Here is a 14,806-nt window from a genome sequence, read left to right on the forward strand (position 1 = left end):
AGCATCTATCGGAGGTCCAATAGATACCACTGCGCAGGCGCCGCCAGGGCGATTTAGTGGAGAAAAAAAAAATTTCTCTAGCAAGATGGTGCTGCCGGTGCCTGCTTAGTAGCATCTATCATATCTGATAGATGCTACCACGCAGGTGCGGCCGGCGCCATTCTGAGAATTTTTTTCTGAATTTAATTATAACAGCAAATAAATGCACATTATACATGTGATCATTTTGCAGCTCTGAAATGCAGAGCTCATTTGGTTTTCCTAAGACCTAGCAGATCCTGCTCTCCCTACACCCTGCAATCATGATTGCTGGGTCAGGAGAAAAAAGCACTGTAAGTGCTTCCTATACTGTATTCACAGTGATCAGGAAGGCAGAGATGGCAATAAACCCCCTCTATGTGAAGTCTGGTTGTGTTTGATAGCTGGTTTCCCACTCCTACACAATATTGTGCAAGTAACTTACTCTGCAGTGACATTTCACAAGTCAGTTCAGAGTAAACAGTGGACTGCTCAGATGTTTAAAGTCTGTGGGAGGCCCTAAAGCAGTTAAGAGTTCTTATCTTAGGACTTTGTGACTTTTTTTTTCTATTCCCAGAGAACCCCTTCATCTTCAAAGTATAAAAAACAGTGATTTGCTACACAGAATATAATAAAATTGCATCTAACTTTTTCACTTCAGTGTTGTCTCAAATTTTTAATCATTATAGAAATGTCACTGGAATGGCTTTTTACACCGGCCTACACATAGCAGATATTTTCTAAGACTATGACCACATAACGATTAAACAGGAGCAAACGTTTAGAATAACATTCAGTTGTGACAGAGATAAACTGTTAAAAAAGGTCAGATGCTCATAAAATTATACAGATAGAAAAAAAAGACAAATAATTAAAAGCGAATAAATAAAGGATATGGTGCTTCTTGGAAGGACATTTTTAAGTTAAATTCAGCCATGTGTTAAGAACTACATTTCCACATCACGATTCACAGTATCTTGAGGGTCTTCATCTGAGTCACTGGAGGGATCTTCGTCGTCATCATCAGTTTGTTCTCCTATATGGTACAACATTAGAGCATGTGTCTTGTGGGTTATAGTGACTGTACATGGACCTTGGGCCCATGGCTCTCCATCCACTTGCATTGGCATCCTTGAACTCTTTAAAATCAGCTGCAAAGTAAATAAAATAGTAAAGTACTTCATAATTCGTCATCAGCTATGCAGAAATCTACACTACTGTATAATTCTCTTTTGGTTAATTAAGGACCTGGCCCGGCAAATACACCCGTTATTTTTTATAAAACTTTACGGCAGTACTAAGTTTACATTTTCTATTATATAGGTTTATATAGTTTTATTTGCAGGGGCACTTTAAGCACCTTTTAGGAGTCTCAATACCATAGTAAAGAAAGAAAAATCCAAAACTCTTCTTTATTGGTATTAATAGAAAACACTCCAGTCGGTGAATTAAAATGCCATGGTAGGAGATAAAACAAATAATTTCAGGTAGTAAAGCCCTTAATCAAAACTAACTTTGTGTGTGCTCATAAAAATATGGTTCGGCGATTTCCTCCTATTCTACAACATTAACAAAAAGTCTACAAAACTAATAAAAAAATACAGAATGACAAAGGCACACAAGTTCTTACCCTTACAGTGTGAGCTTGGCCAAGACGGACAGGATTTGCCAACTTAACCTGAATCTGTGCACAGTGAAAAGCTCCATAAACTCCCACTACTTCCAATAAGCCATCATCATGTCTTCAGGGAAAAGGAAAAATGAAAAATGAAGAAAAAGAAAAAAAAAAAAAAAAAAAAAAAAAAAAAGAGGGGGAGAATGAGAGAAGGAAACACAAAAGTTCAAATCACCCCCCTTTTGTCCCATTAAAAATGAAACAAAAAAATACCCATTTGGTATCACTGTGTTCAGAAACGTCTGATTTATCAAAATATAAAATACATTTATCAGATCGTTAAACAGCGTAACGAGAAAGAAACAAAAGAAAATCTAAATGCCAAAATTACGTTTTTTCCACCACTTAACCCCTTCACCAATCTTGGATTCTTCGGATTTTTGAATTTCCGCTTTTTTGCTCCCCTTCTTCGTAGAGCCAAAACAGGATTTTTGGGTTGCTTACCGTAAAATCTGTTTCTCGGAGCCTTCATTGGGGGACACAGAGACCATGGGTGTATGCTGCTGCCACTAGGAGGCTGACACTATGCACAAACTGTAACCAAATCAACCAAAGTAAGAACAGGAGTTGTAGAACATGGGAGGGTGCTGTGTCCCCCAATGAAGGCTCCGAGAAACAGATTTTACGGTAAGCAACCCAAAAATCCTGTTTTCTCGTTCGCCTTATTGGGGGACACAGAGACCATGGGACGTCCCAAAGCAGTCCCTGGGGTGGGAAACAAACTTCCATCAAGCCAGTGGACTCACCACCGCTGCCTGCAGAATCCTTCTACCTAGGCTGGCGTCCGCCGAAGCGTAGGTGTGGACCTTGTAGAATTTCACAAACGTGTGAACCGAAGACCAGGTTGCAGCTTTGCAAAGCTGCAGCGTGGAGGCTCTGTGGCGTACCGCCCAGGAAGCACCCACTGCCCGGGTAGAGTGCGCTCTGATCCCAGGAGGGGCCACTCGATGCTTAACCCGGTAGGCCTCCAAAATTGCCGATCTGATCCAGCGAGCAATAGTAGCTTTGGAAGCCGGGTGACCTTTCCGCGCCCCATCTGGAATGACGAAAAGAGAGTCTGTCTTTCGCAAGGAAGACGTCCTAGACAGATAGACTCTCATCGCCCTGACCAGATCCAGCTTGTTCAGGGACCGCTCCCGAGGGCGAGTTGGACTCGGACAGAAGGACGGCAGAACAATATCCTCATTGAGGTGAAAGGAGGACACCACCTTCGGAAGAAAAGAGGGCGGAGGCCGCAGAACTACCTTGTCCTGGTGAAGTACCAGGAAAGGAGAGCGGCAAGAAAGAGCCGCCAATTCCGACACGCGCCGGATGGAGGTGATGGCCACCAGAAAGGCTACCTTCCAGGAGAGAAGGGAAAGGGAGACTTCTCTGAGAGGTTCAAAGGGAGAACCTTGCAGAATGTCAAGAACCAGATTAAGATCCCATGGATCCACGGGCGCTCGATACGGAGGAGCCGTGGTGAGCCACGCCCTGAAGAAAGGTTTTGACCTGAGGGCGGGAGGCCAAAGTCTTCTGAAATAAAATGGACAGCGCCGAAACTTGACCCTTCAAGGAACTGAGAGCAAGCCCCGCATCCAGCCCTACCTGAAGAAACGCCAAAACGGAAGGGAGCGAAAAGAACATAGGCGCGATGTTATTGGCCTCACACCAAGTGAATAGGCCTTCCAAGTACGGTAGTAAATTTTGGAAGATGATGGCTTCCTGGCTCGGATCATGGTAAGAATTACTCGACCGGAGAATCCTGCTCGTTTCAAAACCTCGGTCTCAACAGCCACGCCGTTAAATTGAGCGGCCGAGAATTGGGGTGGCAAATCGGACCTTGAGAGACAGCAGATCTGCCCTGTCTGGAAGCTTCCAGGGGGCGTCCGCGAGAAGGTTGACAATGTCCGCGAACCAAGACCTTCTGGGCCAATTCGGGGCGATGAGAATGAGTGGAATTCCTTCTGCTTTGATCTTCTTCAACAGCTTGGGAAGAAGAGGCACGGCAGGAGACAGGTAGGGGAGCTCGAACTGCGACCAAGGAATGGCCAGAGCGTCGGCGCCCACTGCGAGAGGATCTCGAGCTCTGGATACAAACTGTGGGACCTTCCTGTTGAGGCGAGAAGCTAGCAGATCTACGTCCGGGGTTCCCCCAACGACTGCAGAGCTGAAGAAAAACCTCCGGATGTAGGGACCACTCTCCTGCCGCGAGACCCTCGCGGCTGAGAAAGTCGGCGGCCCAGTTGTCTACGCCAGGAATGTGTACCGCGGAGATTGTCGGTACCGAAATCTCTGCCCACTGAAGGATCTTGGACACTTCTGCCAGGCTGACACTCCGTGTCCCTCCTTGTCGGTTGACATATGCCACCGCTGTGGCATTGTCTGTCTGAATCCGGACAGGCAGGCCCCTGAGGAGCCTTTCCCAGTGGACGAGAGCCAGATGGATCGCTCGTATCTCTAGGACGTTGATCGGCAGAGCTGATTCCTGAGTCGACCAACGACCCTGAACAGTGATGGTGGAACACTGCACCCCAGCCGAGGAGGCTGGCATCCGTTGTTACAATCTGCCAGTGAATGGGAAGAAAAGACCGACCCAAGTGGATAAGAGGTGACGTCAACCACCAGTTGAGTGACCGCTTGACCCGGCATGAAAGACGTACAGGGCGATCCAGGGACAGAGCCGACCTGTTCCACCTCGACAGAATGGCATGCTGGAGAGGTCTGGCGTGAAATTGGGCAAAGGGAACTGCCTCTATCGCCGCCACCATCTTTCCCAGGACTCTCATAGCTGTTCGGAGGGACGGAAATCGTGTGGTCTGCAGCGATCGTACATCCTGCTGCAGGGAAAGAATCTTCTCTCGTGGGAGAAAGACCCTTGACCGACGAGTGTCGAACAGTAGGCCCAGAAACACAAGACGTTGAGAAGGAATCAGACAAGACTTTTTCCTGTTGACGATCCACCCGAAATTGGAAAGGGTGTCTAGGACGATCGTCAAACTTAGGCGAACCTGTTGAAAAGAGGAAGCTTTGATCAGAATATCGTCGGGGTACGGAAAAAGAACGAGACCTCTAATCCTCAACAAGGCCATCAGCGCAGCCATGATCTTCGTGAAGACTCTGGGAGCGGTGGCGAGACCGAAGGGGAGTGCGACGAACTGGTAATGTTCCTGGCGTATAGCAAAACGCAGGAACTTCTGATGTCCGGAGAATATGGGCACGTGTAGATAGGCATCTTGGATGTCTATTGAACACATGAATTCCTGGTCCTCCATGGAAGCGATTACCGAATGAACCGACTCCATCCGGAAGTGGCGAAGGCGTACTCTCTTGTTGAGAAGCTTGAGATCCAAGATGGGTCGGATCGCCCCGCCTTTTTTCGGCACCACAAAAAGGTTCGAATAAAATCCTGTGAACCGCTCTGAGACGGGAACGGGCACAATCACCCCGGAACTGAGGAGAGAGGTGATGGCCGTAAAGAACCCCGGGATCAAGGCTGGATCCCTTGGAGGACGGGATTCGAAGAAACGATTCGGTGGAAGAGAAACAAACTCTATCTTGTATCCTGACGATACAACCTCCCTGACCCAAGCGTCCTCTTCTTCAGGGACGTTTGGCTGGCCTCAGTAGAGAAGTCGACCTCCCAATCGGAAGGGACCCTCGGGAGTCCGACGATAGTCATGCAGATGTAGACCGTCCAGACCTGGATCTGGATGGTCTGCCCTGGGAAGAGTGAGATCGCCAGGAAGGAGTGGGTCTGAAGGAAACTTTCTATCTTGGCGCGCCTGCGGTCTTTGTTGGTTGGATGGGTTCTCCGCCGTATTGAAACGGCGGAAAGCCTGAAAGGGTCGAAACTGACGCCTTAGTGGAGGTCTGCGAGGCTTAGACTGAGGGAGAAGGGAACTCATGCGTCCAGTGGCGTCCTTAATAATCTGGTCCAATTGGGATCCAAAGAGGCGTACTCCCTGAAAAGGCAGATTAGTAATAGACTTCTTAGAAGACAAGTCCGCCTGCCAGGCCTTGAGCCAAATTGTACGTCGGATTGCCACAACGTTGCTTGATGCCTGAACCGCGCAGGATGCGGCATCCAAAGAAGCAGAAAGCAGATAATCCCCCGCATGGGAAATATGATTGGCGAGATCGGCCAATCGCTCTGGTTGTGCTTTATCTAGGATGCCCTGACGAAGATCCTCTGCCCAAGTAGCTATGGCTTTTGCTGCCCAAGATGAAGCAAAGCTTGGACATACCGCCGCTGAAGCCGCTTCGAAGGTGGACTTAGCTAAGGATTCTATAATCCTATCATTAGAATCCTTTAGAGCCGCCACGCCTGAAAGTGGGAGAACCGTGTTATTAGAAAGTCTGGACACGGGCGGGTCCACCGAGAGAGAAGCAGCCCAGTTGTCCGTGAGCTCTTTAGCAAACGGGTACAGTACGCCGAGACACTTTCCTCTTTGAAAGCGTCTGGTCGGATCTTCTCTTTCCCTGGTAAAAATCTTTCCAAACTCGGAATGGAAAGGAAATACCCTGGAGGGTGTTTCCGCCCGTCTGAACGAAACCTCCTGATCTGAGGATTTTGCAGGGGGGTCAGCAATCTCGAAGGTCTGGTGAATCGCTGCAATGAGGTTCTGCACCGTAACCTTCATGTTCGCATCCTGGTCCGAATCCAGCTCTAAAATCCCCTCAGAAGACCTGTCCGAGAACGCTTCACCTGACTCGGGAGAGGAGGCCCGGGAAGGAGGCTGCTGAGACGGACTATGCGGTGAGATGGGACGAGGAGAGGATTCCGGCTGGAGATCCTGCCTGGGTCTGTTGCGACTAACGCTGGCTGACTCAGAAGGAATCTCTTGAGACCTGCTGGACCCTGCAGAAGAGTCCAGGGGCAACTTATCCAGAGCGGCTACTAGGGACTGAGACACCCTGGTGAGGTTTGCCACTGATTGAGAAAGAGATGAAGCCAAGTCAGGCATGGGGGGTTCACTCTGACCTGGGGTCATAGATGGCTCATGGGCGGCGTCAGGCTGAATTGGATTGCTACAGTCCAGGTTGAGGGGAGTGGACTGACCTGAGGGAAGTTTTCGATTGCAAGAAGAGCACGCAAAGTACTTGACTAGAGTGCAGGGGGGAGCCGTAGAGCGGGTACGATCAGATTTAGAGTTAGACATAGTGATAACTGAGGTAGTGCCGGAAGGTTGGGGGACAGAAGGCAGAGGAGGGTGTCAGTCTGCAGATGCAGCGCTACTCACAGTCCGGTGTCCCCAGAGACAATGCTATCCGGCTTGTCTGCAGCTGCAGGTCAGAGCGAAATCCGGCTGACAGGCCCAGAGAGCGATATACGGCTGACAGAACGGTGTTCGGCTGACAGGCTGGGAAGATGGCGACCGCCTGAGAGGAATGGGAAAAAACGCGCGCTTCCAGAGGAAGAAGGGGGGCGTCGCTAACTGCCAGGCTGAAAGAGGCACCGCCCGCTGGCCAAGAATAGGCTGGGGGCGGTGGGAGGACCTGGAACAGGCGGGAGAGAAGCCCGCTTAGAAGAAAGGGGCGGGGGGCGTGGCCGCGACGCAGAGGAAGGCCCGAAATGAAGCCGGGGCCTAAATTAATAGCGGCGGCCGTCTGTCAGCGCGGGGCCGCGGCAACCGCTCTGCAGAACGCTGCTGCTATCTGCTGGGCCCAGGACTGAAGGCGGGGGGGAAAACGCCGGGCAAGGCCCCTTCTGACGCCAGGGCCAGGAGTAATAGCGGCGGCCGCAGTGGCCGCTTAGAATAAGATTGGAGACGCCGAGATGCCCATCTAGGGATGAGGAAGATGTGACTCGGCCCCCATACTTACCTCCGTCTGGAATTCAATAAAGGTACCTCAATATCCCACCCTGTCTGTCTTCTGTAGTGTCCGCGTCTCATCCAGACCGACAGGCTCTTTTGGGCGAGTGGGTGGGAGACGGGGAGTGAGGACCATGTGGATCGCTGACACGCATCCGTGCTGAGCTCTTGGTCCTGCTGTAGAGACCTATGAGGATACGGGGTGGCAGTACACGCCGTACTCATAGTCTCTTTGTGGGAGTACAGCTGTGACTCTTCACACTGTATTCCTCCGGAACCTGAAAAGGAACGACGCACCTTGAGGTAGATAAGGGTCTAATGAAAGATCCGTGTCCACCTCCTACTGACACTAAGCTAAACTGAGGAATTCCCTGCCGGTCGGTGGGGTGTACACTGCGGAGGAGGAGCTAACCTTTTTTTGTGCATAGTGTCAGCCTCCTAGTGGCAGCAGCATACACCCATGGTCTCTGGGTCCCCCAATAAGGCGAACGAGAAAATTTTATTTTTTCCTACAATATGGCCATGTGAGGGCTTGTTTTTTTGAGGGACAAGTTGTACTTTTGAATGATACAATTGGTTTTGTCATATAATGTACTGAAAAATTAAAAAAAAAATTCTAAGCGAGGTAAAATTGCGCAAAAAAAAAAAAAAGAAGTGCAGTTCCACAATTATTCTTTTTTTTATGTTCACCAAGTGCTAAAACTGACCTGCCATTATGATTCTCCAAGTCATTACGAGTACGTAGATACCAAACAAGTCTAGGTTCTTTTTTTAATTTAAGAGTGTCACAAAAAAAAATGTTTCCTTTTTCGAGACCCGTAGAGTTTATTTTTTGTGACCTGGGGCGGGGTGAGTGCCTATTTTTTGTACGCTGATCTGACGTACAAAAAAATCATCATTTTGATCATCATTTTGGTGTACATACAATGTTTTGATCGCCCATTATTGCATTTTAATGCAATGTTGTGGCAACCCAAAAAACGTAATTCTGGTGTTTTTATTTTTTTTTCTCTTTACGCCATTCACCGATCCGATTATCTTTATATATAAAAGTGAATGTATGTATGTATGTATGTATGTATGTATGTATGTGTTTATCACCAACCAATCACAAAGCATCTTTCATTTCACCAGAGTTTTTCAAAGAAAGCTGAGCTGTGATTGGTTGCTATGAGCAACAGTTTTCCTTGCAACCAATCACTAAGCATCTCTCATTTCACCAGAGCTGGTTAAAAGAAGCTGAGCAGTGATTGGTTGCTATGAGCAAGTTTTCCCACTTGACAACACCTCAGCAGGCACTGACATGGTGGGAGAAATCTAACATCCCCGGGAACATAAGCTCCAGCCATCGTCTGTCCCCCAGAAAGGAGCAGTGACTACTTGACAGAAATAAACCCCCCCCTCCCTGCCTATATACCCATCAAACATCCTCCATCTCATAGTCACATCTTCCCTCTTGAAGGGATCATTGGTATGGAAGTCATAGCAAATCCATCCAGCGCTTTGGTTTTGACCCCAGGCCTCTCTTAAAGGGATCCCCGGTATGGAAGTTAGGGCTGTTCCACTCAGCTCTGTGGTTTTGACCCCAGGGTCTCTTTAAAGGGATCATTGGTACGGAAGTCAGGGCAAATCCATCAAGAGCTTTGGTTCCGACTCCAGGCTTCTCTTAACCCCTTTCTGACATCAGACGTACTATCCCGTCCATGGGACCCGGGCCCCTATGCCCATGGACGGGATAGTACGTCTAGCGCGATCAGCGGCGCCCACGTGATGAGCGCCGCTGATCGCGGCCGGGTGTCAGCTGATTATCACAGCTGACACCCGGCACTATGTGTCAGGGGCGGTCACGGACCGCCCCCGACACGTTAACCCCTTGCACACCGCGATCAAACATGATCGCGGTGTACCGGGGGTTAAAGGGAAGCATCGGCAGGGAGGGGGCTCCCTCCGTGCTTCCCTGAGCCCCCCACGGCAGCGCAATGTGCAGCGCTGCTGCGGGGGGGCTCTATCCCTGCAGGCCCCCGAATCCAAGATGGCGACGGGGACCTTCGGGGGCCTGCAGGGAGCTGGCTTCCTTAGTACCTGCAAAGCGCAGGCACGAGGATGCCTTCTGTACTGCCTGTGTCAGATTGCTGATCTGTCACAGTGATCTGTGATGTGACAGATCAGCGATCTGTCACAGGACAGTGATGTCCCACCTTGGACAATGTAATAAAGTTAAAAAAAAAAAAAAAAAAAGTGTTAAAATAATTTAAAAAAAAAAAAAAAAAAAATCGCTAAATAAATTAGAAAAAAAAATATTCCCCAATAAATTCATTTTTTGTAAATAAAGAAAAAAAGAATAAAAGTACACATATTTGGTATCGCCGCGTCCGTAACGACCTGCCCTATAAAACTGTCCCATTAGTTAACCCCTTTAGCGAACCCCTTAAAAAACAAAAAATGAAGCAAAAAATAAGGATTTATTATCATACCGCCGAACAAAAAGTGCAATAACGCGCGATCAAAAAGACGCATATAAATATCCAAGGTACCGCTGAAAAAGTCATCTTGTCCCGCAAAAAACGAGCCACCACACAGCATCACCGGAGAAAAAATAAAAAAGTTACAGCTCGCAGAATAAAGCGATGCAAAAATAATTATTTTTTATATAAAAGTTTTTATTGCATAAAAGCGCTAAAACATAAAAAAAACGACATAAATGAGGTATCGCTGTAACCGTACTGACCCGAAGAATAAAACCGCTTTATCAATTTTACCGCACGCGGAACGGTGTAAACGCACCCCCCAAAAGAAATTCATGAAACGCTGGTTTTTGTTCATTCTGCGTCCCAAAAATCGTAATAAAAAGCGATCAAAAAATGTCACGTGCCCGAACATGATACCAATAAAAACGTCAACTCGCCCCGCAAAAAATAAGACCTCACATAACTCAGTGGGTCAAAATACGAAAAAATTATAGCTCTCAATATGTGGTGATGCAAAAACTATTTTTACAATAAAAAGCGTCTTTTAGCGTGTGACAGCTGCCAAAAATAAAAACCGCCATAAATACCGTGTTTCCCCGAAAGTAAGACCCTGTCTTACATTAATTTTACCCCAAAAAGTCCCACCCTGTCTTACTTTCGGGGGAGGTCTTACCATTAGCCGAAAAAAAATGACAATTTCTTTTTAACCAATAAATTAACATTTATTAACATGCTGTTATACCCCATAACAGTGCCGTATCCCACTGCACACAGCCCCACACCCCATAACAGTGCCGTATCCCACTGCACACAGCCCCACACCCCATAACAGTGCCGTATCCCACTGCACACAGCCCCACACCCCATAACAGTGCCGTATCCCACTGCACACAGCCCCATACCCTATACAGTACATGTTTCCCTACTTGGTTTTTAAATGCTGGACGTTTTCCTCTGCGGTGCGGCTGTGGGTGCGGAAGGCCTGTGCTGCAGGGAACGCTGTGCCAATCAGCAGGGAAACAGCGGTGACGTGGGGCTGGGGCGGCCAATTACAGCCCGAGCTGCTGGACCAATCAGTGCTCGAGCCGGGGGCCGGCGGTGACGTGGGGAACAGGGGCGGCCAATGAGCTGTTGAGCTGGGCGGATTGCGGGGTTAACACGGCGAGTTAACCCCATGAGCGCTGGACCCGCCCAGCTGCACCTGAGGACACCTCTGGAGCCTGGGGACCCAATGGGGGACAGCGGCGGCCCAAAGGTAAGGGCCTTACATTTCACAGCGGCCCCCAACCCTGCCTTACATTCGGGGGAGGCCTTACATTGAAGGACCCCCCCGTAACCCCCACCCTGTCTTACTTTCGGGGGGGTCCTACTTTCGGGGAAACACGGTAGTAAATCAAACCCCCCGTTATCACCCCCTTAGTTAGGGAAAAATAATAAAATTAAAAGAAAATGTATTTATCTCCATTTTCCCATTTAGGGTTAGGGCTAGGGGTGTGTTGGGGTTAGGTTTGGAGTTAGAATTGGGGGGTTTCCACTGTTTGGGCACATCAGGTGCTCTCCACACGCAACATGGCGTCTGATCTTAATTCCATCCAATTCTGCATTGAAAAAGTCAAATGGTGCTCCTTCCCTTCCAAGCTCTGCCATGCGCCCAAACAGTGTTTTACCCCCACATAAGGGGTATTAGCCTACTCAGGACAAATTGCAAAACAACTTTTGGGGTCCTATTTCTCCTGTTGCCCTTAGGAAAATAAAAAATTGGAGGCAAAAATATAATTTTTGTGGGAAAAAAATATGATTTTTTTATTTCACGCCCGGGAGTTATAAACTTCTGTGAAGCACTGGGGGAGTTCAAAGTGCTCACCACACACCTAGATAAGTTCCTTAGGGGGGTCTAGTTTCCAAAATGGTGTCATTTGTGGGGGGTTTCCACTGTTTAGTTACATTAGGGGCTCACCAAAGGCAACATGACACCAGCAGACCATTCCATCAAAGTCTGCATTCCAAAGCGTCACTACTTCCCTTCTGAGCCCCGACGTGTGCCCATACAGTAGTTTTCTCCCACATATGGGGTATCAGGGTACTCAGGACAAATTGGACAACAACTTTTGGGGTACATTTTCTCCTGGTACCCTTGGGAAAATAAAAAAAATGGGGACTAAATGATCATGTTTGTGGAAAAAATACAATTTTTTTATTTTCACGCCCGGGCATTATAAACTTCTGTGAAGCCCTTGGGGGTTCAAAGTGCTCACCACACATCTAGATAAGTTCCTTAGGGGTCTAGTTTCCAAAATGGGGTCACTTGTGGGGGGATTCCACTGTTTAGGTACATCAGGGGCTTTCCAAACGAGACATGGTGTCAGATCTCAATTCCAGCCAAAAAAGTCAAATGGCGCTGCTTCCCTTCCAAGCTCTGCCATGCGCCCAAGTAGTGGTTTACCCCCACATATGGGGTATCAGCGTACTCAGGACAAATTGCACAATAACTTTTAGGGTCCTGTTACCCTTAGGAAAGTAAGACTTGAAGGTGAAAAGATCATTTTTGTGGAAAAAATATGATTTTATAATTGTACGGCTGTACGTTATAAACTTCTGTGAAGCCCTTGGGGGTTCAAAGTTCTCACCAAATATCTAGATAAGTTCCTTGGGGGGTCTAGTTTCCAAAATGGGGTCATGTGTGGGGGGTTTCCACTGTTTAGGTACATCAGGGGCTCTCCAAACGTGACATGGCGTCCGATCAGAATTCCAGCCAATTTTGCATTGAAAAAGTCAAACGGCACTCCTTCCCTTCTGAGCTCTGCCATGCGCCGAAACAGTGGTTCCCCCCCACATATCAGGTATCAGCGTACTCAGGACAAATTGCACAATAACTTTTCCAGTCCAATTTCTCCTTTTACCCTTGGTAAAATAAAAAAAAAAAAAATGGAACCTGAAATATTTTTTTTGTGAAAAAAAGTTAAATGTTCATTTTTTTTTTTTTTAAATATTCAAAAAATTCCTGTGAAGCACCTGAAGGGTTAATAAACTTCTTGAATGTCGTTTTGAGCACCTTGAGGGGTGCAGTTTTTAGAATGGTGTCAGTTTTAGGTATTTTCTATCATATAGACCCTTCAAATTGGCTTCAAATGTGATGTGGTCCATAAAAATAAAATGGTGTTGTAAAAATGAGAAATCGCTGGTCAACTTTTAACCCTTATAACTTCCTAACAAAAAAAAAAAATTTTGGTTCCAAAATTGTGCTGATGTAAAGTAAACATGTGGGAAATGTTACTTAAGTTTTTTATGTGCCGTATCTCTATGATGTAAGGGCATAAAAATTCAAAGTTGGAAAATTGCAAAATTTTCGCCAAATTTCCGTTTTTTTCACAAATAAACGTAAGTTATATGAATGAAATTTTACCACTAACATGAAGTACAATATGTCATGAGAAAACAATGTCAGAATCACCAGGATACATGGAAGCGTTTCAGAGTTATTACCTCATAAAGGGACAGTGGTCAGAATTGTAAAAATTGGCCCGGTCATGAACGTACAAACCACCCTTGGGGGTAAAGGGGTTAAAGGGATCCCCGGTATGGAAGTCAGGGCAATTGCCTACAAATGCTCTGGTACTGACCCCAGGCTCTCTTAAAGGGATCTCCTGTATGGAAGTTAGGGCAAATGTCATGATCCAGGACGGGATTTCACTTTGACCCGTCCTGGTTAGACTATGGGTTAATTGTGCTGCCTCTCTCTGGCAGAAGGAGGCCATTTAGTGCTCACTGGACCTGGGTCCGGTGTCAGTTATACTCCTGCCCTCGGCTGAGTTAAGTGACCTCTTGTATACGTGTGCCTTGTGCCTGATATCTTGCTTGCTTGTTCGGTTGTGATTCGGTTCTGTCCCTGTTACGAGTTCTGCCTGACCCTCTTGTACTGCTCTACCTCTCGTGTATGACTCTCTGCTTGTGACCGGACTTCTCTCTGCTTGTCCTGTTATGATTGAGTCACCGTAGGAGGCAAAAACAGAAATGCTAGCTAAGTCCAGAAAACCAGAGAGGTTGGCAGCTATCGGATTGCAGACCCCTGAACCTATCAACACAACTAGCAGTAGCCGTGGGGGGTTCCTACGATGCCCTAGACCCCTCGATCACAGAGGGAGAATTAAATAGCCTAAAGACAGAAAGGGAAATCTAAACTGCCCTAGAGCAGACCCCAAAACAAAAGGCAGCCCCCCACATATAATGACGGTGAAGCAAGAAGAACACAACACAGACAGAAAGATAGACTGAGCAAAGATGGGGCCCAAGCTAACTAGATAGGAAAGGACAGGAAGGCTGCTGTCTGCAATCCGTGAAAAACCCTATGAAAATAAGAGCCAACAGACTGACAGTGAAAAAGGCCCTGAAGACGCTAGGCTTCAAAGACTATGTCAGTACTCAGGAAAAAGCAACCGGCAAAAGGAGAATCAGCTCACCCCAGCAGGGAATGGCAGAATCCAGAAAAGCAAGGCAAAAAAAACAAAACACCAATGCTAAAAGGCAAAGCAGAAAACTTAGCTTTAGAGGAGCAGGAATCAGACTGGTTTCCTAGAAGTCCACATTGAAATCACCCGCAGGGCAGAAGGGCGTCGGCAGCCTTATATCCAGTCCGTGACTCCACTCAGCCAGTCATCATCATTAGACTCAGGTGCCTGATAATCAGGCTCATTACCTTCCTTTACAAGAATAGGGAGTTCACCAGACCTCAGTGACGAAGGGGAAAATGAACTCACAACATTGTCCCCTTGGTACCACGTCGCCCTCTTGTGTATGACCTTTGGCTTTGTCTGACTACCCGTCTGTTTACCCCTCCTGTACCTCGTTTGCCC

The 14,806-nt window shown here is 47.4% G+C and overlaps 1 protein-coding gene across 1 annotated transcript in view; it reads right to left on the bottom strand.

Moving 5' to 3' along the window:
- Positions 1 to 674: 674 nt before the first annotated feature.
- Positions 675 to 14,806, bottom strand: part of DGKE (diacylglycerol kinase epsilon) — a 54,689-nt gene continuing 40,557 nt past the window's right edge. The window contains exons 10-11 of the mRNA XM_073588101.1: positions 1,649 to 1,760; positions 675 to 1,169 (exon numbers count right to left, since the gene is read on the bottom strand). Of these exons, the coding sequence (XP_073444202.1) occupies positions 966 to 1,169; positions 1,649 to 1,760 (316 nt within the window). The 3' untranslated portion in view covers positions 675 to 965. The remainder of the gene's footprint in view (positions 1,170 to 1,648; positions 1,761 to 14,806) is intronic.

This window comes from Dendrobates tinctorius, unplaced genomic scaffold, assembly GCF_039654945.1.
Source record: "Dendrobates tinctorius isolate UK_male_01 unplaced genomic scaffold, ASM3965494v1 ptg000103l, whole genome shotgun sequence".
In the NCBI taxonomy this organism is placed as follows: domain Eukaryota; kingdom Metazoa; phylum Chordata; class Amphibia; order Anura; family Dendrobatidae; genus Dendrobates; species Dendrobates tinctorius.